The sequence below is a fragment of the Ursus maritimus genome, unplaced genomic scaffold (assembly GCF_017311325.1).
Source record: "Ursus maritimus isolate PB19 unplaced genomic scaffold, ASM1731132v1 scaffold_10, whole genome shotgun sequence".
In the NCBI taxonomy this organism is placed as follows: Eukaryota; Metazoa; Chordata; class Mammalia; order Carnivora; family Ursidae; genus Ursus; species Ursus maritimus.
This window is the reverse complement of record NW_024423344.1, coordinates 35442027-35468485: the sequence shown is the minus strand read 5'-3', so window position 1 is coordinate 35468485 and position 26459 is coordinate 35442027. Positions and strand designations below refer to the sequence as shown.

General features: G+C 39.5%; 1 protein-coding gene across 2 annotated transcripts in view; it reads left to right on the top strand.

Moving 5' to 3' along the window:
• The window catches only part of DIAPH3 (diaphanous related formin 3), a 475864-nt gene extending 451969 nt beyond the window's left edge, over nt 1-23895 (top strand). For both annotated transcript variants that reach the window (XM_040623366.1, XM_040623355.1), the window contains one exon: nt 20389-23895. In XM_040623366.1, coding sequence (XP_040479300.1) covers nt 20389-20651 — 263 coding nt within the window. In that variant the 3' untranslated portion in view covers nt 20652-23895. The remainder of the gene's footprint in view (nt 1-20388) is intronic.
• The last annotated feature ends 2564 nt before the right edge of the window (nt 23896-26459 follow it).

The following is a 26459-nucleotide window of genomic DNA, read 5'->3' as shown; positions in this document are numbered from 1 at the left end:
TTTCAATAGAGAGATATAGATAAAAACCAAATTAAAATTTGCTAAGAATTGAATAGAGATGTGGGAAAAAGGGAAGCAACTATAGAGAGGGACATTCAATTCAAGTAATATATTACAAACAGATCACATATCAGAAAGATAAGGAATTGAATGGAAGGGTTTACATTACTATTCACTATAGGAAAAAAAAGAGGCTGGACTTAACCTGGATGCCCTGTAGTCAGGATCCTGCAGCATCTTGAGTTCCTTCCAGCCTTGTGAGCAATTAGGAAGGCCCAGGACAGGAAATTGTAAAATGGAAGTGCTGTCTTGAATTTTTATTTAAAGGGCAGTGTATAAAACAAGACTGAATAGAAGTGTATATTTGATGGGTTTCTGAAAAGAAAAAAATCTAGTTAAATTATGTTAAACAGTTCAACTAAGTAAATTTGAAGATTAAACTGGCTTTATTCAGCAATTGATGAATCAGGCAGCATCCCATGTAGCAAATAGAAAGGAGTTTTCATGAGCTGTACAAAATGGAAGACTTACAGGCAGAAAAGGGGAGAGACAAGGAAGCAGTGAATTGTTTCAGGCAAAGTCACCTTCCTTGGAAAGGGGATGAAAGTAGTCTATTGGGCAGACTACCTCACTAGTGCTGGCCAGGTAATTCCAGATTGAGTGGTTAAAGGTTACATTCCCAGGTGAGGCTGAAACTGCTATTAGGTTTGGTATTAAGTTTTGGTTTGTTGACATAGGACTCAGCACAAGGGACTCCATTTTGGGCCTGTTGTTTCTTTTTTTAATAGTTCCTCCCTTTTGGTTAGACTTCCAACTTTCCAACTTAACTGAGAGATGTTGATGAGAAGAACAAAGGCAAGAGAAATGTAGATAAAAGTACATTTCCTTACAACTTATAGTCATTGATAAATACCTGACACATGCAAAGTGTGACATTCCTCAAGGACTCACAGCTGCCTTAATGTTAATGCTTTTCTAGAGACCAAAAGCAACTTTATCTTGACACTAACCAGACATTCAGGATCCTATAAGTGTGCTTTAACATACGGAAATCTGGAAATCCCTTTAGAGACTTCCATTATCTCTACCTCCCCCCAAACTTAAAAATATATAATCAGTTGCTCCTCACAATCACAAGTGTAACTCTTTCTGCCCATGGGTCCTGTCCCCCTGATATAGTAAAAGCACCCTTTTGCACCATAACACATCTTAAAAGTTCTTTCTTGACCCTTGTGCTTGATGGCCCTGCATCAATGCAACCAAAATTTAAGGCATTAGTACCACTCTCCGCTAACTCTCTGTAGTTCTCACGGCTTTTGTTGATCCTCTGTGTGGTATTCACAGGCCACAGTGGGTCTTGTTTAATCTCTGTGATATCCACAGGCCACTACTTCAGATTCAGAATTTTTAAGTTGGTCATTATCTTTTTTCCTTTTCTGACATTCCAGTCTTCAGTGGATCATTTGCTTAGTGATTAGAGGCTGAGAACATACATTGACAGCTTTCAAGAATAGAGCACTTCAGGGAGGTTACAATAATTATTGTAAGTAGGATAATTCCCAATGTCTGGAGTGTACTCAGGAGCCATGGTCCCCAAGACCCAAACCAGTCAAAATCAAATGACTCAAAGAATCCATTGAGGGAGTCACCATTTTAAGCCATGTGGCTTGCTCAGTGATCTTATGTAACTGAGTTTCAACTTCCCCAGAAATAGCAATCAAGATGCAGCAGGTGGTGGCCATAGCACAGATACCTCCTTCCTTGAAGATAATCCAGAGCTATCCCATAATCAAGATCAACTTTAACCAGAGAGTCTATGACTTTATTGCTTTAGCAGCAGATTCTGTACTACTTGCCAAGAAGAAGTTCCAGATCATAGCCTCGTTTGCATTCACTCCTAACCAGGGAAGTAGGGGACCAGTCCAAGCAAGCAAATTCTGAGTCATGAACTCCTCCTGATAGATCTTTTCTAACTTGACATTGTAAATTCAGGGTGTTGAGCAATGAGGTGTCTTACTCGGTTTATGAACAGTTACAAGACAGTTCAATAACCTCAGAGGCATTGCCAAGTATGTGTCAGCCACCTAGGCATTCCTAGGCCTGGAAGAATGAGAACCACAGCAGTCAAATATAAATTCTGTTGGGGCACAAACCATTTCTGCTAACATGGCACTGTTAATGTATTTTAGTATCATAGACAGATTGGAGTTTTTGAGGACAAACCCAGCAGTCTGAAAAGTTACTCCTCCTTAGCAGTGGCCAGGGAGATGTGGGTGATAGAGTTATCTTTCAAGGCCATTGCCAGGGTAAAGGAAAGAAAGAAAAGAAGACAGTGTTTTCTGTTCAGGTATTTTCTGTTCAGGTAAGAAGTATTGATCTGGTGTCTTTGGTGGAAGCAGTCGGGGTGAGCTACTACTCTTCCTCATCAATTGGATTCAGAGATCTCCAGCATCTGCACAGGACCCCAGGTCAGGTGGAGCCTACCTTGGCTGTGAGATGATATCTGAAGTGCAAGTCCCTGAAGTTTGGCTGCCATCTAGGTTGTGAGGGGGATCTGGCATAATCCCTTCCAAGGAGATTCAAGGACGGTCTTTGTTCTTAATTATTCCACATCAGAAGGGTGAGAGGAAATGGGAAACATTAGTTTGGAGTCATAGCCAGATGTTTGAGGAAACCAGAATTCAGGATCTAGTCTAGTTTAGAGCAAAACCTCAAAGACAACAGGATTAGAATTGAATATCTACAAAGATACAAACATGATTTTTCTCTCTACAATTACCCCCATTTTTTTTAACCAAAGATAATCACAATAAAACTGACTTGTTTGCATTAGACCTGGCCTGATTATTTACATAAGTGGAGCAAGAATAGTGCCATATAAGCTTTTTTTTAAGACTGGTTTCATGGAACCTCAGATTGACCTCTTAAAAGCTACTAGATTTTACCTACAAAATCTATACTTCGAGTGAATTTCTCTCTTCTCAAGTTTCCTGAAAATATCCTTTATTTACCTGTTAAGGCTGCTGGGAACCCTCAAAGCAAGATACCAGGTTGATCTTTCCAGGCATTTCCTCAAAGCTGTGGGTCGTATCTCAGTCTACACACATTTCTCTTAAATATGGTGTTCCAAAGTCTTGGACGTATAGCCAGTGTTTCCAGTTGTGTCCTGTTCCGAGGAGAACAGATTCTTATTGAATTTATGCAAATAACCAGTCATATTGCCATGTACAGATATTTAAGAGTTCTCAAATTCTGGATGAATCCGAGAAAAAGTAAATGTGCGGTCTTCATTTAGAAAGATATACTTTAGGCGTGCCTAGGTGGCTCAGTTGATTAAGCGTCTGACTCTTGATTTTGGCTCAGGTTGTGATCTCAGGGTTGTGAGATTGAGCCCCAAGTCAGGCTTGCACTCAGCAGAGTTGGCCTGAGAGAGTCTCTCTCTCTCTCCCCTTCTACCCTCCCACCCTGCACTGGCCAGCTGGTGGGGGGGGGGGGCACCCCCTCTCTCTTTCTCTCTCTCTCTCTCTCAAATAAAATATTTTTTAAAAGGTATGCTTAAATAAATTGCTGTAAGTCATAGGTCACTTAAGAAAAGATTTCCTTAAATTTGAAAAGCAAAACATTAAAGAACCAGCAATATTTCAAACAAAACATCATTAAGAATTAAAATCATCTTCCTTAGTTCTTTCAGTCCTGTGTATTAATTACTTGTTCTGCTTGAATCTGGCTTTTCTCTTAGTTCTGGAAATTCTTACCCAGCTCAATTTTTATGATCTTAAAGGTATCAAAAACCTGTACTTGTCAAAATGCTTTATATGAATCTCCTTGAAGATGATGCACTTTTGCAGGAACACTTTTGCAAAAGCATCTGAGTAAAACAATAACTGTCTGCAAATGACAAAATACTTTTAAAATTCCCATTGTTAAAGATGTGATGAAAGTTGATTATAATGAAATTGACAAGGAAATTTGGTTATTTCTGTGACACACATTTTAAAATGATAAGTGGAATTATAATATTGTAGCAGGACATAGGAACTTAGAAGACTTAAGGAATTATAGAAGACTCAGTTTTTCTTAAGTAATCAAAGACCCAAAGATAAAGTTTAACATGAAGCACAGTAAATTGTTTTCTTAAGATACAAAGTCTTTGCTTCCAGTGCAGATTAAGAGGTAAAGAAACTTTCACAATCTGTTACCAAAAGCAGACCCAAAATCCAGAAAACCTTTGTCCTTTTAACAGAGAAAAAGCCAATTGTAATTTTGCACCAGTGTGCTTTTAATACTAAGACTTATCTTTTCTTAATTTAAATTAACTTATTCAAATCTTAGCCAGCTTGACTACCATAAAATTCCTTTCCCAAAATTCCTTTTTCCCAAGATTCAAACCTTCTACAATTTTATCCAATTTTTTTTTACTCTTTCCCATTCTGAAATAAGCAGTCTCACTTTAGGACAAAATTACTTTTTCCTTAACAAAAATACATCTCCATTTTTCAGACCTTCTTTTACTGAAAACAAACATCCTACTTTTCCTACATATGGAGATGTTTCCCTTATTATTTCTAGCAGCTTTAATTACATATATTGGTATTTTTAACACTAAAAACTGTAATTTTTAGTGAAAATAAAGAGGTAAGCAATTGTGAATATCTTTTATATGAGCATTCTGTGGCTTGAGAAATTATAATTTTTTTTTAATTTGCAGAAACATATGATTTCTTCAGTGTGGCACAAAACATATTTACTAATATACCCAAATATCTTTAGTTCCTCTGCAAAAGGAAGCCAAAAGCAGGTAAACCTGCTTTCAGTAATTGTTTCAGCATTTAATCTTCTTTGGAAGTGATGTCGATATTTAATGCCTAGCCACCATTTAAATTAGCAAAACTTTAAGGTTTCAGGCTACCAAAAAGATTTGGGGACACTATTTAAAAAGTTGACCTAAAACCTTTTTCCCTCCTCTTGCATCTATTTATAATTCACTGTTCTCAATAATTACGTTTAAATTACCCACAAAAACTTCATGAGACAAACTCAACCGTCATCTCTTGCTCTTTCTTGCTGACAAATTTTGTAACAGAGATAACATGACCCAGTTTGACTAATAAACTCAAGCGGAATAAAGTTATATATGTCTATATTAATTTTAATGCTTATAATTCTGAAGATGTATCTATTTTAATCAATCCAACAAATTTCAACTAGCTTCTGTTTACCAGAGATTATCTCAGATCACATGAACTTAAAAAGCATTTGAGTTAGGGTGCCTGGGTGGCTCAGTGAGTTAAGCGTCTGCCTTCAGCTCAGGTCATGATCCCGGAGTCCTGGGATCGAGCCCCACATCGGGCTCCCTGCCCAGGGGGGAATCTGCTCCTCTCTCTCCCTCTGCCCCTCCCCTGGGTGAGCTCTCTTGCTCTCTCTCTCAAATAAATAAAAAATACTAAATTAAGAAAGGATTTGGGTTAGTTTCTGTTGTATTTCTGAGAGTTTTAGGAGTCCTTAATGCATATAAATGCTTAATTCTCTTCAAGCCAATTCCATAGAGCTCTTTTACAAATTATTTGTAGAAACACCATCCAGAGGGAGACAATACCACATCTCTACAGCACATATATGGAGAAACGAACATAAAGACAGACAGAGAGACCATGTATCTTCCATTTATAATCACTAATTACAAAAGATGTTGAATCCAAATTGCATTTCTGGCAGATAGAATAATTTGAGGTCACCTGCTTAGATGGCAAAAGCCTTTTAATAATATTTGTGTGAAAGGTGCAAGGTTTTTCATTTGCTTAAGTTTTAAAATAACCCTGTCTCCTTTTGTTTTTGATTTTTCTGGTAATTTCCTCCTTGAAGTTGGTATTTTATTTTTATTGAAGAATAGTTGACCTACAGTCTGACATTAGTTTCAGCTGTTCAACTGTGATTTGACAACTCTTAGGTTTTGCTGTGCTCATCATAAGTTACCTACCACCTGTCACCATACAACACTATTCTAATATCATTAACTATATATGCCCTATGCTGTGCCTTTTATCCTTGTGACCTATTCATTCTGTAACTGGAAGCCTGTACCTTCAACTTCCCTTAACTCATTTTGCCCATCTCCCTACCCCATCCCCTCTGGCTACTCTTTGTTCTCTGTATTGATGGGTCTGTTAATGCTTTTTTTGTTCATTCATTTTTTGTCTAGATTCTACATATTAGTAAAATCATGATATTTTTCTCTCATTTCACTTAGCATAATACCCTCCAGGTCCATCTGTGTTGTTTCAAATGTCAAGATCTCTCTCTTTCTTTTATGGCTGAGTAATATTCTATTGCCCATATACACCACATCTTCTTTATTCTATCGGTGGGCACCTAGGTTGCTTCCATATCTTGGTTATTGCATATAATGCTGCAATAAACTTGGGATGCATAGATCTTTTTGAATTAGTATTTTTGTTTTCTTTGGCTAAATACCCCATAGTGAAATTACTGGATTGTATGGTATTTCTATTTTTTATTTTTTGAAGAAACTCCATATTGTTTTCCACAGTGGCTATACCAATTTATATTCTCACCAACTATGTACATCCTTGCCAATACTTATTATTTCTTGTTTTTGGTATCAAGTGGTATCTCAGTGTGGTTTTGATTTGCATTTCCCTGATAATTAGTGATGTTGGCCATCTGTATATTTTCTTTTGAAAAGTGTCTATTCAGATTCTCTACCAATGTTTTAATCAGATTATTTGGGGTTTTTTTTGTTTTTGGGGAGGGTTTTTTTGGTGTTGAGTTGTTTAAGTTCTATATATTTTGGATGTTAACCTCTTATTGGATATATCATTCACAAGTATCTTCACCCATTCAGTACGTTGCCTTACCATTTTGTTGATGGTTTCCTTTGCTGTACAAAAGCTTTTTATTTTGGTTTAGTCCCAGTAGTTTATGTTTGCTTTTGTTTCATTGCCTGAGGAAACATATTTAGATAAATGTTGCTAAGGCTGATGTCTAAGGGATTATTGCCCATGTTTTTTTCTGGAAGTGTTATGATTTCAGGTCTTACATTTAGGTCTTTAATTTATCCTTAGTTTATTTTTGTGTACGATGTAAGAAAATAGTCCAGTTTCATTCTTTTGCATGTAGCTTTTCAGTTTCCTCAACAAGTGACTGTCTTTTCCCCACCATGTATTCTTGCCTCTTTTGTCATGGATTAACTTAACCGTATATGCTTGGGTTTATTTCTGGGCTGTCTATTCTGTTCCATTGATCTGTGTGCCTATTTCGTGACAGTGTCATACTATTTTGATTATTATAGCTTTGTAGTATATCTTGAAATCTAGGATTGTGATACCTCCAGCTTTGTTCTTAAGATTGCTTTAACTATCTGGGGTCTTTGGTGGAGCTATACAAATTTTAGGATGATTTGCTCTAGTTCTGTGAAAAATGCTATTGGCATTTTGATAGGGATTTCACTGAATATGTAGATTGCATTAAGAAGTATGGACATTTTAACAATTCTTCCAATCCATGAGCATGGTATGTCTTCCCATTTGTGTCATCTTCAATTTCTTTCTTTAAAATAAATAAATCTTTTTTTTTTTTTTTTTTTTAGAGAGAGAGAGAGAGTGAGAGAGAGTGTGCATGAGCAGGGGAGGAGTTGAGGAGGAAGCAGACTCCTCACCGAGCAGGAAGCCCAACACTGGGCTCGATCTCAGGACTCTGAGATCACGACCTAAGCCAAACCAAGAGTTGGACATTTAACCAGCTGAGCCACCCAAGAGCCCCATCTTCAATTTCTTTCATCAGTGTTTTATAATATTCAGAGTATAGGCCTTTCACCTCCTTGGTTAAGTTTATTCCTATGTATTTTATTTTTGGTGCAATTGTAAGTGGAATTGTTTTCTTAATTCCTCTTTCTGCTACTTTATTATTAGTGTATAGAAACAACAGATTTCTGTATATTGTTTGTATTCTGCAACCTTACTGGATTTATCCTAATAGATTTTGGTTGGAGTCTTTAGAGTTTTCTATGTATAGTATCATGTCATCTACAAATAGAAACAATTTTACTTTTTCCTACAAATTTAGATCCTTTTATTTCTTTTTCTTGTCTGATTTCTGTGGCTAGGGCTTTTATTTCCACCAGAAAAAGTGGTAAGAGTGGACATCCTATCTCATTCTTGATCTTAGAAGAAAAGGTCTGTTTCTCACCATTGAGTATGATGTTAGCTGTGTATTTATCATATGTGGTCTTTATTATGTTAAGGTATGTTCACTCTAAGCCCACTTTGTTGAAAGTTTTTATCACGAACAGATGTTGAATGTTGTTAAAGGCTTTTTCTGCATTGTTTATTCTTTTTCTGGTTCCTTTAGATGCAAGGTTAGATTTTTTTTATTTGAGCTTTTTCTTACTTCTTAAGGTAGGCCTATATATATATTTCCCTCCTAGAACCATTTTTGCTGTGTCTTAAAGATTTTGAAGCATTCTGTTTTCATTTTTATTGGTGCCCATGTATTTTTATTTCCTCTTTGATTTCTTTGTTGACTCTTAGGTAGTTGAGTAGTATATTGTTTAGCCTGCCATTTTTTTCCCCAGTTTATTTTCTTCTAATTGATTACTAGTTTCATACCACCATGGTTAGAAAAGATCCTTAATAGGATTTCAGTCTTTTTGAATTTATTGAGACTTGATTTGTGCCTAACTTGTGATCCTGGAGAATGTTCCATGTGCATTGACTTTCTCCCTGGATAATCTATCCATTGATGTAAGTGGGGTGTTAAAGTGTCCTGATATTATTATACTACCATCAATTTCTCCCTTTATGTCTATTAATATTTTCTTTATATTATGTAGATGCTCCAATGTTGGATGCATACATAGTTAAGCAATTGTTATATCCTCTTGTTGGATGGATCTCTTTATCGCAGTGTTTTAAAGTTTATTTTTTCTGATATAAGTATTACTACCCTAGCTTATTTTTCCCCCTTGCATCCATTTGCATGAAATATCTTTTTTCATCCCCTCATTTTCAGTCTAAATATGTCTTCAGGCCTGAAGTGAGTCTTTTGTAGACAGTACGTAAATGGGTCTTTTTTTTCCACTCCACCATGCTATATATTTTTATTGGAACATTTAGACCATTTACAAGTAATTTGGTATGTATGTACTTATTGCCATTTTGTTAATTATTTTCTGGTTGTTTTGTACTTTTTTTCTTACTCTTTCCTTGTGGTTGATGACTTTCTGTAATATTATGCTTAGATTCCTTTTTATTTTTTGTGTATATTACAGATTTTTGATTTATGGTTACCATAAGGTTCATATGTAACATCCTAAGTGTATAGCAGTCTACATTAAGTTGATGGTCACTTAAGTTTGAACACATTCTATAAGGACTTCATTTTTACTCCCTGCCTCCATGTTTTACGTATATGTTGTAATGTTTTAGGTCTTTTTATTCTGCAAGTTCCTTTTACTAATTGTTTACATATAATTGGTTTTATTGCCTTTGTCTTTGAATCTTTATGCTAGCTTTATAAGTAGCTGCTCTACTACCTTTTCTGTATATTTGCTTTTACTCATGAAATGTTTTTTCTTCTAATTATGACCTTGGTTTACATTTAAAGAAGCCCTTTTAACATTTTTTGTAAGGCCACTTTTGTGTTAATTGCCTCCTTTAACATTTGTCCGGGAAACTCTTTATCTCTCCTTCAATTCTGAATGATAACTGTGCCACACCATATTCTTGGTGTAGATTTTTTCCTTTCAGCGTGTGGTATATATTATTCCACTTGCTTCTGGCCTGCAGAATTTCTGCTGAAAAATCAGCTGATTGTTTTGTACATAACTAGTTGCTTCTTTTAAAATTCTCAATCTTTAAGCTTTGACATTTTAATTATGTGTTGTAGGGTGGACTTCCCTGGGATCATCTGGTTTGGAACTCTCTTTGATTCCTGAACATGGATGTCTGTTTCCTTCCCTATGCTAGGGAACTTTTCAGCTATTATTTCTGCAAATAAGTTTTCTCCCCTTTTTCTCTTCACCTCCTAGGACCCTCTCTAATGCATTTGTCTGAGAGATCCCTTAACCTATCCTTTTTAAAATCCTTATTTAAAAAAATTTTTTTTTGTTTTTGCTCTTTAGCTTGGGTATTTTCCATTACTCTGTCTTGAGGATTGCTGATCTGTTCTTCCACAACCTCCAATCCACTGTTGATTCCTTCATTTGTATTTATCATATGCTCCATCTGACTGGTTCTTTATGAATTCCACCACTTTGTTGACGTTTTCTCTGAATTCATTCCTCAAGTCTAGTGATAAAGAATTCAAAGAATAATCATAAAGATTATCAGGTAGATTATTTTCATTTTATTTACATTTTCTTACATTTTGTCTTGGTCCTTTTTTTTTTTTTTTTTTTGAGCATATGCCTCCATCTCCTCATTTTGCTTGACTTTGTGTTTATTTCTATGAATTAAGCAGAACACCTACTTCTAAACTTGAAAAATGATCTTGTGTGTGGTCATCCCTGTGTAGACTGTGTTTATCTGGTGACTTTGGCTGGCTGGAGCTTGGGCTGTCATGGGCTGGCATTCCTGGGGCCCTCTGTGCTAGGGCTGCCCTGATAGGATGACCATAACCGAAGTGAGCATGCCAGTCCAGTCTCAGGGCTCTCTCCATGGAGGGTGCCCTAGCATGGAAAGCTGAAGCTGAAGTGGTTACAAACAGGGTATCCCAGGGCCCTCTATAGGGTGCACCCTTGTAGGGTGGCTGAGGTTGAAGCATGTGAGGGCTAAGGGGTGCATTCTTGCCAGGTGGCAGCTGGAGCCCAGGAGTGCACAGGCCAGGACCTCCTAAGGCGCTCTGTACGGAAGGTGCCCAGGCAAGTTGTCTGGGAACTGGAGTATGGGCCTGGAGTATTTCAGGGTATTTTGTGCCTGTGTCATCTTGGTGAGAGGGCTGAAGCTGTAGTGAGCACCGATTAGGGGTTTCCCAGTGTGTTTCGTATTGAGTTGCTTTGGTGGGATGGCTGGGGCTAGTGTGGGCTGTGGGACCCAGGATTCACTGAGGTGGTAGGGTGGCTAGGGTGCCTGAATCCTGCTCCTCTCCAGTATCAAGGTGGAGGGGAAATGAAGACCGTACCACTTCACAGCCCATTTGTCCTGGAGAGCTCTCCTGCTGTTTGGCCAAGTTCTAGGGTTAGATCCTTTATATCATGCCATCCGGGGCTGGTACGGGCTAGGTGTCCAGGACTCCCTAAGGTGGCAGTCTGGTTATTGAGCCTGACCCTGCTCTCCTCTGCACTATCGAGGTGGAGGAGGAGCACAAACAGTGGCACTTACCGGCCCCTCTGACCTGGAGAGAGTTCCAGCAGCTCTGCTGCCATCTGGCAGGGCTCTAGGGCTGGTTCCTTTATGATCTAGTTGCCTTTTTAAACTGTGGGGTTTTTTTTTTTTCTTCTGTGCCCCAGAGCAGATGAACCTGCACAGGTCCCTTTGCTCCATCCCTCTTTCATTCTCTATCTGGGCTCTTCGGTTTTGTAGCTCTTCAGTCAGCCCTCAGTTCTTCAGGAGGACTGGTTCCATAAAGAGGTGTCGACTTGGTGTGCTTATGGAGGAGGGGAGTTCAGGGTCTCCTACATCCACCATCTGTAGCCCGTCTTATTCCTGACATTAGTATTTGAAAGAGATGACCTGGGTAAGAATTCCTGGAGGGATCAAGTAGAACATTTACATCTCAAAGGCACAGGGAAAGAATGCAAGTTCCTCTGTGCCTGGCTTGTTTCTTAAGGCCAAAATTTTTACAAGATTTACAAGCCTTTCAAGATAAATAGAGGTCTGGTGATTGGGCAAAAGAACAGGCGGGCTTTACATTGTTTCTGGAGCTACTTCTCCGGTTTTGTAAAGATTTATAAGATAAGGACAGTTGCTTTTAATTCCTAAAGGAGTTGGGTTGCAACTTAAATGACCTCGCTGGCTGATACACTCATAAATCCTTTTATGAAGGTGCTGGAAAGTTTTTCTTGTCTTCTAGTTACATAGTTCTATTTTAGCTAAGGGGAGAAAGCCTTAAAAATATTCCCATCAGACTCCTATGATCAGCTTCTGACCAAATTGCTACTTCACTGGAGCTTAGGCTAAGAATTGCATAGGACCTTTGAGTACACTTCTTTTTCCAGTGTCCCAGTTGATTACAAATGAAACATTAACCCTTGGGCCATCATTCTAATGGTGGATGCCTAGAGGGTGTGATGTGGGCAGCCAGGGTTTATCTCAGGTACATGACCTTGGATCTGTTGTAGCTGTAAGGTCACTCACTTGGTAGACTTTTGTTTGTGGTTGCGTTCCAAAGACCTTACACAGTGTTCAGCTGTGGATGCAAGTTCAGACACACAGGTGATCTCCCATTCTGCGCTCTGCCTTTTTTCAGTCCACTCAGGAGATAATGCAGGAGCAGGCTGGGTGATGTTTATCGCATGGAACCTGGAATGCTGTAGGAAGATAGATTTATCTTTTGTGTGTGTGTTTGAAAAACAATCCCTGCAGGCAGGGAAGAACCTAGGAATGGCTTGTAAAAGATTAGTTGCTATTTTGTGAGCTTTTATTGGTCCATGAGGGGACCATGTTGAAAATCAAGCATCTCAAAAATCATCCTGGGTATTTTGCCATTTTGCTTCCCACATTCATTCTTGGGCTTCAGCAGGTCCCACCATCATTTGTACAAAATGATAAGGCCCAATAATGACTAAATTCTTCAGAACACTCTTGGGGATCCGCCCTTTAGGAAATTTCCATAATTGTGGCCCTTATTTCCATTTTTGATCAAGGAATGAGAGATACCGGAGAAGGATCACCCATAACTTTTGGTGGTTTTATTGTAAAGGTAACTTTACAACTTTACAATAACTTTAATAGTCTCTTCAGAGTGGAGAGGCAGTTCAGACAGAGAGAGAATGTGAGTACTCAGGTAACAGAAGGTAGAGGAGAACAGTAGGGGTCCTTGTCAGTTTTATCATCCTTTGTTTTAGGTACCTCTTGGGTCTTTAATTAATTTTTCATGAGCCTTTTGCTACAATTTGGAATCTTAAAGCTTTTTTTTTTTTTTTTTTAGATTTTATTTATTTATTTGAGAGAGAGAGAGACAGCCAGCGAGAGAGGGAACACAGGTAGGGGGAGTGAGAGAGGAAGAAGCAGGCTCCCAGCAGAGCCTGATGTGGGGCTCAATACCAGAATGCCAGGATCACGCCCTGAACCAAAGGCAGACGCTTAACGACTGAGCCACCCAGGTGCCCCAGGAATCTTAAAGCTTTTAGAAGGTACCCCATTCTGTTTAATTCAGAAACTCTTGCTTTTGAGTTCACGTCTTAAATGAACAATCTTGGTTGTCTTCAGTAAGATTTTATAAGTAGATACTTATACGTTCTGTAACCATAGTTCTTAGACATGAAATAAACAGGTACGCTGGAAGGTGGTACACTCAACTTTTTAGAATTTAAGGATTTTTTTTTTTTTTTTTTAAAGCTAAGCCTTTGGATCTCTTGGAGTCAAACTTAAAAGGGATATGCCTCTTGGTTTGAGGGTTCTGTGGTGTTTGCCGTATACCTCACTGCACAGAATTTGAGGTTGGCCTGTGACGAGGGTCAATCTGACCTGTCCCGTGACCAACTTAACTTATCCTAACATGGGGTAGGTGGCAAAATCTGTAACAGCTAAGCCTTTGCCTGCCAATTTTGCATCTGCTTCCCAGATTCCTTTAGCAATAGCCTTTATCTACACAAAACAAGACAGACAAACCTGTGCACCCTAATACACCAGCAGTAACCAGAAGATGTTGCTGCAGCCCAGACAGGAAAAGGCCCTGGATGGCCCACTACCATTTCCCACCATGGAACCTTGGCCTGGAGGAAACACTAAAGCAGCAGACCTCAACAAATGGGGCCTGGGAGCTCCACATAACTGGGGAACTGCAAACTCCCACTAACAGTTCCCATGTGGATTTGGGGACCGAATCAAGGGCCAATTAAACAAGAATTGCGGCCTGAACTACCAGCTGCTCCCAATTTTGAACTGCCTAGAAAGCCAGTTAGATTAGAAGCTCAATGCAAAAGCTGAAGTCAGAATCAAGAAGAACTTACAGCCCTCAGAAATGGCAAGAAAAAAAACATTCATGGGTACCACTCCTCTGTTTCCAGTTGTTTCCAAAGCTCCCAAAAGCTCACTTCAGATCCCATTGCCGCCACCAAATCTATTAGAAAACAAAATTCAACTGAGTAAATGGGAAGATCAAGCTGGCTTTATTCAGAAATTTATGAATCGGGCAGCATCCCATCTAGCACATAGTGAGGAGCTCCAAGGAGCTGTAAGAAATGGAAGACTTTTATAGACAGACAAAGTCACCTTCCTTTGAAAGGAGACAGAAAGGGTTTATTAGGCAGATGACCTTACTAGTACTGGCCAGGTAATTCCGGATTGATTGGTAGCCTTTAGTTACATTCCTGGGTGAGGCTGAAACTGTAGTTAGGTTAGGTAATAAAGTCTTGGCTTGGTGACATGGGGCTCAGCACAAGTGACCATTTTGTACAGGTTTCTTTAACAAGTGTCAATTATCTCCTCTATTCAGAGATATCCTTTATCATTCTCTTTGTCTTTTTTGAATTGGGGGAGTAATTGTTTTGTTGTTGTTTGTTTTTATGTAATGGGTTTCAGGAAGTCTCTTGCTACTCCCAAGAGATTTTGATAGTATACAAAGTGCCCTTTTGCTCTTTTTGTCATTTTTACACATTTTCAATACAAAAGGTAAAATGAACAGTGAAATGAAACTAAGGGAAGACAATTATTTATAGCATCAGTAAATCAACAGTAAGGAAAACCACAGGGAAATGGGCTGCTGGCGGCCGTACTAACTTCAGTTATTGCATAGATTAAAAACATATATTTGTCACACACTTTACTATCATGTACACCCAGTAGTGCTTTAAAAATTATATTTATGGGTTATTTTTTTCTCTCACCAAAGTAAAGGCATTTCTGGGGTGAAACAAAGAGCTACTTAGTAGGTCAAAGTAATAGTTAAGAGCAAAAGGTAAAGAACGAGGAAGAGAGACCGAACTTCTGGAAGACCGAACAGAGGCAGTCAATTTAGGACACCAGAGTTTTGTATTCTTCCTTCTGTCAAAGCTGCCACAGGCTCACCAGTGACCACAAAAGGCAGGAGCTCAATTTTATATTTCATCTGAGAGTTGGCACTTCTAAGAAGCCAGTGCCCATTAGAACCACAATGTGATGGAGGATCAATACTGACTTAAAGGGAATAATACCTCTTTCTAAACCATAACTGATATTTCCTGCAGCTGAGAGGGTTTTCCCCAAGGGCCATCAGCCAGGGCCTCAGCCTTGCCTCAGCTTACGAAGGATAACAACTGGTGGCTGAAAGATTTCCCCATGTGGAGGTCCAGTGGCATATATTTATGTTTACTCTCTTGTCAGAAACTTCCCTAGTTTCCTGTTTTTCTGTGTTCTTCGGGGGGGAAACAAGGGGAAAATGAGCTCAAGAGGGTGGGTGTTTCTTGTTTCAGGTTTGTTTAGCTTTGTCATCCACATCTATACTCTGCCAAAGGTCATGTGGGATCCGGCCCTAAATCCATGTAAGGCTTTTATTCAAGTCCAGGGGGTTCTCTGTATCTAAGAGCCATTCAACTTTTCAACAGGTTTCAACTTTTCATTCAGTTTTAGGGGGAAAAAAAGCCGTGGTGGGACTCCAGAATAAATTCTTAGAATGAGAATCATATGAGGAATTACATTGAAATAAGGGAGGGTGGGGTTTTTTTTTTCCCTTAAAAGAAAATAGCATGTATTCTCACAGTTTATGTCCACAGAAATGTAGAAATAAGATGTGTGGATTAGATTCCCTTACTGACCTACTACTAAGAACAGCAGCTGGTCCTTGCCATCTGTACCATAATCACCAATGGCCCTGGGTATTGGCCGTAGTCCTAGATATATCATACTTCCCTTCACAGACATCAATTGTAACATCTTGTAAAGCCCTGGATTTGATTCATAAAATAATAGCACAAACCTCCTCTCTTTGGAGAGTTAAGCAACCGTTCTGCTTTGCCTTTAGTTTCCATTTAAAAATGTATACTGGGGGATTAGAATCGATGGCATATAGAGAATTTTTTTTTTGATACCCCAGTCTTATCTTTCATTGAAAGAGTCCAAGTGTGTCATCTTATATTTGGAATGGTCTAATTTCTTGGGAAAAGGCAATGAGCCCGCCGACTTCAAATTACTTTTTATGCCTCTGAGCACTATTGAGAGTTCTCTCCAACTTACAGCGTTGTGCCAACCCTCGGTGTTTGAAGTGAGCCATTTAGAAACCAAGTGCATGTTTTTGTGTGGAATTTGTATCTATAGTTCAGCCCCAATGAAGCCACCAATAGCCGATGTTTAAAATAATAGTAATGGCAAAAGCCACCCGGCTTTGAACCAACATTATAATAAAAGTGAACGTCCCACTTGGGCACTCCCTTCTACCTGTAAACGTCGTGGCTAGTGGCAGTGGGATGGAGACTCCTCCCTCAGCTTTATCAGCCTTGCAATTTCAGATGAGTTGTTCTCAGTTCCGCAGTTCCCGTGACTGGGAACAAAGCAAAGAGAGAGACTGCAACAGCCCCCGCCTGGAGACTACTGCGGTGCGGAGCGAGAAATGTGAGGGCTGCAGTGAAGAGTTGTTATCTAAGAGCTCTAAGCTGAGTCTTCAAGAAGACCTGGTGGACTTACTTTTTTATTTCTTTGGTGGTTTCAGGAATGGCCACTTTCCGTTGTGTGTCATCTTGACTGTCGCTTCTCATAAAAGGTTCTCCACCTGAAACACAGAAGAGCTAAATGCCAGCTTGGTGGTTCTCTATCTGTGGGCGTGTTGTAGGAGCGAAATAATATTTGGGGTTTCCTTAAAAGAGTGGAAATGCTCTTGCCAGCTTTGCTGCACCCGGTGCTTATCCACCTAAGCCTCCAAAGGAGTTCAGAGAGCAAACAGTTAAAGAACAGCCCGGGCTCTGCCAGGCATTTCATCCTTGGATCTGGCATAGGTTGAGGAAAGGAGGACTAAAATATCCAAGTGGATATACAGTCCTTGCTGTTAGCAACACACAGTTTATTAGCGACCTTGACAAGAGCGGTTTCAGAAGAGTAAAGGGTCAAAAGCATGATTGGAGTGGGTTCAAGAGAAAAATAGGAAGAGAGGAACTGAGACAGTAAGAGTGGGCAATTCTTCCGAGATGTTTTGCTATAAAAGCAGTCGACAACTGAGGTAGTAAATGGAGGATGTGGAGTCAAATACATCTTTTTCTCTAAAGATTGGGGTTATTACAACATACTTGTATGCTGAGGGGAGTGATCACATGAAGGAAACCTTCCTTAGAGAAAGGACCCAGCTGCCAGAGGGATGTCCTGGAACAGACAAATGACAGTAGTACGTGGCGCTCACTGTGAAGCTTTGGCGTCAGAGGGGAGCACAGAAGACCCTAAGGAGGGAAGCAGTCTATATGCAGTAAGCAGACATTGGGGACAGGTGGAAGCTTGTGGGAGTTCTCTTCTGATTGTTTCTCTGAACGAGTTAAATGACAGTGAAGGAGAACACATTGAACATTTGATAAGAAAGGAGAAGGTGTGAAATATTTGTCTAGGAGAATGGAAGAACGAACGGACGAGGGAATTGCAGTAGTAGGAAGGTCATATTTGAAATTCATTGTCATGAATTTCAGTAAGACCCAGAAGGAAAAGGAGCACATGTATGACCTTGGACATACTGTACTGAGGTAGTTTACATGGCTCTGCGGTCTGCTTTACAAAGTTACTGAGAGAATTAAATGTGACAGAAAGCATTTTGAGGTATAGTACAGGATATGATTATTATGAAACTTAGCTTTGAATTACTTAGCACTTTTCCTTGGCAAAAAGCTTTTCAGATTTGTTTAAGACAGCCTTAGTATCTCTAGAGACAGCATTTGGCTTCTGCCACTGATTTACTCAGTAACTAAGTCTAACCAGATGACTTAACCTCCTTTTGCTTTTACCTCTCAATCTATAAAATGAGGGTGGTAATGTTTAAAGTGCAACAAAAGCTTTAGAAATAAAGGTGTTATATAAATGCAAGCTGTTAATGAAATGATATTTCTGGCCTCACCGGTACAGTCACTAGAAAGTCAGAAAAGGTCCGCCTTGGGCGGTAAATGCATTCCTTAAGAAACTTTAATAGAGGGGCGTCTGGGTGGCTCAGTCGGTTAAGCGTCTGCCTTCGGCTCAGGTCAGGATCCCAGGGCCCTGGGATGGAGCCCCATTTCGGGCTCTTTGCTCTACAGAAAGTCTGCTTCTCTCTCTCTTTGTCCCTCCCCACTGCTCATTCTCTTGCTCAAATAAATAAATCTTTAAAAAAAAAAAAAAAGCAGCTTTCATAGAAGGGGAAAACAAGTATCTTGAAGCTGGTGTCACCCACATCGTTTGCATTAATTCTCACAACTACTCTTGGACGTCAATTCTTAGAACCTGAGACAAGAGGTTAACTTGTTAAAGCCAAGCAGAAGTGTAGATTTCAATCCTCAAAATTCCAAACTCTTTTTTCATTTTGCCACATATGGAATTGGGCTTGATACATTTTACAGTAGTGAAGTAGGGAATACTTTGTGTTTATTATACACCCGTATTTTAGCCAACTTAATGTCGTCTTTGCCATCACAACTGGAGCTAGAGTTGCCCGGCAGCAGAATACCCGCAACTTCATTGGCGATAACATCATGATGGAGTCGTTCACAAGAAATCAAATGACAAAAGATAGGAACGTCTGGGAGAAAGGAGCAGTAAGCTGACCAAAGATTTCCACTTAGCTACAAACGCAGTCTCAGACATTCTGGGGGCAGGAGGGTGGATACTATATATATTAAAAAAAAAAAAAAATTGTGCAGTCATGGGAACTGCAGGAATCCTATGACCTCTGTCCTCTTTACTGCAAACACAATATGTATGTTATCATTTATAAAGCATAAACAGCTCTAAGAAAATCCGCGCTCTGTTTGATTTTGATTTTTGAGTAACAATTGCCCACCTGATAGAGAAGGTGATAGGAAAATTGTATTTATTTTCTTCCAACAGCTAAAAGGTGATCATACTTCTAAAATTTGTTGAGATTGTCCAAGAAGGTGTGTAAAACACTCATCCATCACTGGAAGACCCTGGTCAGGAAATGACAGTGCAGTAAATATCTTCAGCAGCCTCCTTTTAATGTACAAGCTGTTTTCGGTTGGAATTTTCAGCACTCACATAAAACACACTGTCATGAGTGACTGCTTGTGCTCCAAAGTCATTACTATTGGGATAATGGAACATCTCTCAGCGAATAACCAAAAAACTTTAAATGTCATGTCAAGTTTGTTGAAGCCATTTTCAAGTCCCATTCAAGGTTACATGAATATTGAGGGTGTCTGTTTCTTAACAGTTTGAGGTCTAATAACTCATAAGGTTGTGCAATAGGCCAGTCAGTTAATTTAAAAAAAAAATCTAGCATTCCCTGCAAAAGTCAATCAGCCAGAGCCATCAGTTATTAGCTATTGCAACTCCCCCCTTGCAGCCTTCCACTCCAGGCTCACTATCACTTACCAATAAAAGAATATATGTGTGTATATGTATACATGTCTATGAATATATGTGTGTATATTTGACAGATTAGGACATAATTTTAATTTGCTAGGAAGGTTTAATTTGCCTGCCAAATGCAATATATCTTTTGAAGGAAATCATTGAGTTTTTAAAGACCTAGTAGAAACTTTTATTTTGTTTTTTAGGAAAAAAAATATTAATTAGTCCAACTAATGCATGTCTTGGGGTACTAGAGTATGGAGAGGATTTCCTTACCCAGTGCATATGGAGCACTACTTTGCCACAGGGCCATTTTAGGCACTGACGTTAAAGTGGTATTTAGTATTTAGAACAGCGCCCCCTGCTGTCTTGGAGCTTACATCCTAGTAAAGAGACCGTGGACAAGTAAACAGGTATATGATGTGTCTGGTGGTTAAGCATTCTATGAAGAGGGGTAAATGTGTGATGGAAAGGGGCAGTGCTCTTTCTGCTGGATGGTCCTAGAATGCCTCTCTGCTTAGTAGAACATTTGAGCAGAGACCGGAAGGAAATCAGCATGTATGCTAAGGAAAGGGTTGTCTACTTATATTTTAGTTTATTCTTAAATTATGTGTATTTCCAATCTACCTTTCTCTGAATATTTTAATTTATCTAAGAGGACTTGTTGGAGAATAATTATTTTAAATTAATGTTTCATAATGAGCATAGTCCTTGCTTATTGCAGTGATAAGTTTTCTGTTTCTTTCTTCCTAACTAACTGTAGAAAATCAGAAAGTGCAGTTGACAGAAGGGTCACGTTCACACTACAATATCAATTGCAACTCAACGAGAACTCCAGTCGCCAAGGAGCTTAATTATAATCGAGACACTCATACGTCTACGGGGAGGATCAAGGCAGTTGAGAAGAAGGAAGCCTGTAATGTAGAAAGCAACAGAAAAAAGGAAATGGAACTTCTTGGCTCTGTTTCTAAAAACGAATCTGTTCCCGAAGTTGAAGCCCTGCTGGCAAGATTACGAGCTTTATAAATTAAACTGGTAAAAAATGATTCAGCCAAATATAAAGCCATGCTCTAAGCTATACCACTTGGAAAAAGAATTGTTTTATATAGGTGACTTTATATGGTTTAAATTATGATATTTAGCTTTGTTTTTCTAATATATTGCAGTGCTTTTTCTATGTACTTGAGGTCTTGGCCTATTCAAGATTGTAATGGGTTTTAATGCTTTTCTTGTCTCCTGGTATTCGTGTGTTCTATATTTGGTGGTGAAATTATACATAATGCTTTAGAAAACAGGTAGGTGGCCATGTGTTCAGCAATGTGTCCTGAAGAAAATACCATTTTTCTAAGTCACTGTAATTTTTACCATCCTGTTTTCAGCATTAATGTACGTCAAATCATCGTCAACTCTTGATATATATACATACATATCTCATGCATGTTGTTTATATGGGCCCAGGTTTCTCTTTCATTGGGCTCTTCATGCTAACAACATAGCATCGAAAACATAAAATTGAATATGAGAGATCTGTGAGGAAATGCAGGTAAGCTCGTTGTTATCATTGTTGAATTCATGTTAATTAGACCCTGTAGGAGACTCTAAGGCCATTGAGCACATTTCCAAAAATCATGTGCTAGGAATGTATGCACTCTTTGTAAAATGCACCTGCTTTTGTAACAAGTGGATGGCTACGGGTAATACCGTAGTGCTGCCCAAACTCTCAACCGAGAGAGCGTTTTTCCCTTGGTAATTGTGACTCTGGGATAGAATTGCCATTCTGAAATTTCCCGAGTAACGGATTTTTTTTTTCTGTGAACAAACTTGAAAATCCGGTTTCTTTGATCTGACAATCAATAAGTTTAACAAAGATCTAAAGTGTGTCAAGGAAGGTTTTCCTATGCAAATGTTGCAATTTTACCTCCTTTGGGGCATCACGTTAACTCTTAATTCTATAGTCAAGAAAATAAACTCGCTACTTGCACTAAGTGACAAAAAATTGGGGCTTTTTTTGTAGGTAGCGTATTCTGTGGATAAGCTGTAAGTAGACTGCTCTGCCGTCTAAGCGTCTACTTTGCTTTATTATGCGCAGTAAATAAATGACTGCTCTTTTACCTTCAGTTAAAAAGCAGTTATGTGGAACCAGTCTGGCGAGGCCCACTGCTTTTTATTTCCTTAAGTTGCCACCTCCTTTCAGCTCCAAGTTAATAAAGTTAATTAATTAGAACTATGAACCAGGCCCTGTTTATAGACATTGGGGAATGGTGCGATCCACAGCCTGTGTAGGAAGAAATTGTTCTCCTCTGTATTGCTGAAATAGGATTTGCAACTGGAGGGCAAAATGCATATTTTCCTGAGAACAAATCTTCAAACTCAAGAAAGGTGAAGGATGTTGACGCATTTTAGCAGACAGGCCCTAACGGCAAGAAAGGGCGCTAAATAAGAGAATGCTGTCAGTTCTTCACGTGATTCTGCAAAGACTGGGGCTTTTCAGAAACAAAACTGAAATTCAACCAGATAGTTGGGACATACCAGGTGGCAGGTAAACAGAAACTTGGGGCGGGGGAGCAGCCCCACGGGAGCAGCAGCCCGGCAAGTAAAGGGAAGCGAAGATGACGCAGACCCCCAGGGGCAGAGGAACGCAGGCAAGACCTAAACCGGAGCCGTCAGGCCCCAGAGCAGCTGTCTGCGGGAGCCGAAGGACAGCGGTCTAGCAGGAGGACCAGGAGCCCGAAGCCAGGAGCGCACCAGCGGGGGCTGGCCTCCTGCGGGTCAGCGGCCCGCTCGCTCCCCGTCGCTGACAGGAGTCTGAGCAGGCCGGAATAGGGGACCATGTTTCAGATTTTCCTCGCCACAGCTAAAGAGCCCACAGCGGTAAGAGCCAACCAAGAAACAGATCATTTTCTGCTGCAGATATTTCAACAATGGGCTGATTTCAGCAATGGGTATGATTGATTCGGGTTTTATGGAAAATTCTTAATATTCGTTTAGCCAACTATAGCTGGAAACCATAGCGATGACCTTTAATTTGAGGGCAGACATTGAGGTACAGTTTCATGTTTCTGGGCAAACAGTCTTCTTCATTTGAATTAGCAGGTAAACTTGAAGCCAAAACACAGCTCAGCACCCTGGACCAGGATGTTCCACCCAGGCCAGTGACAAACCCCAGAGAGGTTCTCATCCCCGCTCTGGTCTGTGTAGAGAATTTGGCAAACACACACAGACAACTAAGTGATCGCTGAGTTGTCCAAAAGCAAAGACCTGCTGCTAGTAAGTTTTCCCAGTCAAACATCTGAAGTGATTTAAAAACAAGGGAAGCAATCTAATCATACAGTATGTCCCGCCCCCTCCCCCAGCCTCAAGGGATACATTTAATGACAGCCCCCGCCAGGGGATGACGAAAATTGCAGATGGTACCAAACCCTATATGTATTATGCTTTTTCCTACACACAGTTTAAATTAGGCACAGTAAGAGATTAATAGCAGTAACTAATAGAATATTTATAACAATATACTATAATAAAAGTTATATGAATGTAGCCTCTATCAAAATATCTTAATGTAGGGGCACCTGGGTGGCTTTGTCAGTTGAGCGTCCAACTCTTGATTTTGGCTCAGAGTTGTGGGATTGAGCCCCCATGACAGGCTCCATGCTCAGCACAGAGTCTGCTTGAGTTTCTCTCCCTCTGCCCCTACTCTCCCCCTCTCAAATAAATCTTTAAAAAAATATATCTTAGTGTACTATACTCACCCTTCTTTTTGTGACATGAGCTGATAAAATGCCTCCATGATGATTTGAAGTGAGGGGAATGACACAGACATACCATTAGGGTACTGTTCACCTCTGACATTACGTCACTGGGAGGATCCTCTGCTTCCAGACTACGGTTGACCACACGTAACTGCAACCACAGAACGTTAAACCAGAAATGGGGGCCGGGAGGGTACTACTCTATATTCACGTATGTCCTTTGTTAGCATTTAAATATTTAAACAAAATATATCAAAGTTTATATGAAGAAGTAGACTATTTCAATAATTTATATAAAAAACTTTGAGTTTCCTAGTTAAAAACTAAATCATTTAGGCTATAATTTATATCTATGCTATATTTCATCTTAAACTCTCCTTTATGGTGAAGCACAGGTGGGCTGGGAGCATATTTCATGGTTACTTTTGTGCCAACCTTTTGTACTGACTATGTAACTTTTGGAAAGCAACAGGTCCTAAAAAATAAACTGCTAATTTGTTTGAAACTCAAAAAGTATTGTTCATATTCTTTTTCTTCGTATTTATTATTAAAATTTTTGAAATCCAAGAATTGTAAGCTGGCAGTGTAACAATACTCAGTTTTGTCTAGTCAGTTGTTAAATGTGGTTATTACGTGGCCTTGCCAGGCAAGAGTGTTCTTAAAATATGTCCTGGGGCCAAACTGTGAAGCCATCTTGCTCTAAGAGCTACATTTTAGCAAAAACACAGGAAGTTGCCAAAGAACCATGACAACTGGATGGCATTTCACAACGGAATCCAAATCTCCCCATAAAATGAAAATAATGTAACCTAAACCATAAAAGTTCATTATTCCTAAACAGATCTTTGCCTTTTGTGACAGGTATAAGGAGAGTATATCCTGGGATTTGGGAAGACGGCAGTGCAGGAGGACCCTGAACTCAGCTCCTCCCACAGACCCGTCCAGGCTGCAACAACATAGAGTGCAGTTCACTCAGAACAACCCAAGCCCAGCAAAGCAGCTAGTCCACAGCTGAAGATACAAAGAGCCATGTTGAGAAGGGTAGGTGAGGCAGAGACACAGTTGGGAACAAAATCCCCAACACGGCAACCCACAAGCCAGAGTGATAGCTGAGGCAGGAGGTCCTTCCTGAGGAGCAGAGGGATCAAGCCCCACATCAGGGACACACATGCCCTACCCCCCTGTGGGGATCTGCCCTCATAATTTCCGGCTTTGAAAATCAGCAGGGCTTAATGCTGGACAGCCCAAGGGCTATAAGAAATGGAAAATCTCAGGGGCACCTGGGTGGCTCAGTTGTTAAGTGTCTGCCTTCAGCTCAGGGCATGATCCCAGAGTCCTGGGATTGAGCTCCGCTGGAAGCCTGCTTCTTCCTCTCCCACTCCCCCTGCTTGTGTTCCCCCTCTTGCTGGCTGCCTCTTTCTCTGTCAAATAAATAAATAAAATCTTGAAAGAAAGAAAGAAATGGAAGATATGCTCTTAAAGGGTCAGGACACTCTATCATGCACTCCAAGACCCAACCAGAGATAGCAATCTAAAAATACCTGGGTTATACCTGAAAGAAATTTATTGACTAATTTTAAGTCATGTGCACCCCTCCAGATCTGCTTTTGCCCCAGAGAAGTGGAAAGCCAGCCCCACCAACCAGCATTCCCAATAGCTGCATTGAGGCCTCTTAGCCAGCCACACTGAGGGCTACCCCTGTCCAACAGTGTGCCACAGCAGTCACAGCCAGCCATTGGTGCCAGCTGGGTTGGGGGGCAACTCCACCCACCAGTGCACCTGCAGCAGTCATGGCCCAGTCATGATGGGATGGAAAGTGTCTGTGAAGAACACAGTAGACCAGATGGCCTTTGCAGACATATACAGAACATTTCATTCAAAAACCACAGAATACACATTCTTTTCAGGGCAACATGGAACACTGTCCAGGATAGATTACATGTTAGGGCACAAAACCAGTCTGAAGGAATTTAAGAAGATTGAAATCATATCAAGTATCTTTTCTGACAACAACATATGAAACTACAGATTCATTACAAGAAAAATAACTGGAAAAAACCAAACACATGAAGGCTGAACAAGACGCTACTAAACAACCAGTAGGTCAACCAAGAAATCAAAGAGGAAAAAAAAAAAAAAAAAAAAAAAACCACATGGAAAGAAATGAAAATGGAAACACAATGGTCCAAAATATCTGAGATACAGCAAAAGCAGTCCTAAGAGGGAGATTTATAATGATACAGACCTACCTCAAGAAGCAAGAAAAATTTCAAGCAATCCAACCTTACCCCTAAAGGAACCACGAAAAGAACAAAGCCCAAATTTAGTAGAAGAAAAGCAATAATAAAGACCAGAGTGGAAATAAATGATATAGAGACTAAACAATAGAAAAGATCAATAAAACTAAGGGCTGGTTCTTTGGAAAATAAACAAAATTGATAAACCTTTAGCCAAATGCATCAAGAAAAATAGAGAAGGGACTCAAAGAAAATCAGAAATGAAAGAGAAATACAATCAACTGAAATAAAACCAAAGTACAACCAACACCACAGAACTGCAAGGAATCATGAGAGACTAACATGAAAAATTGGACCACTACCAACAAATTGAACAACCTAGAAGAAATGGATAAATTCCTGAAAACAATTTCTAAGACTGAATTGTGAAGAAATAGAAAGTTTGAACAAATAATTACTAGTAATGAGATTGAATCAGTCATCAAAAAACTCCCAACAAACAGAAGTCCAGGACCAGATGGCTTCACAGGTAAATTCTACTAAAAGTTTAAAGATGAGTTGATGTCTATCCTCAAACTAAAAGAAGAGGAAAGAGCGATTGCAAATTCATTCTATGAGGCCAGCAGTACCCTGATACCTAAACCAGACAATGACACTCCAAAAAAAGAGTAGTCCAGTATCCCTGATGAACATAGATGCATACATCCTCAACAAAATTTTAGCAAACCAAATTCAACAATACATTAACATTCACCGCAATCAAGTGGGATTTATTCAAGGGATGCTAGAATAGTTCAGTGTTTACAAATCAATGTGATACATCACATTAACAAGAGGAAAGATAAAAA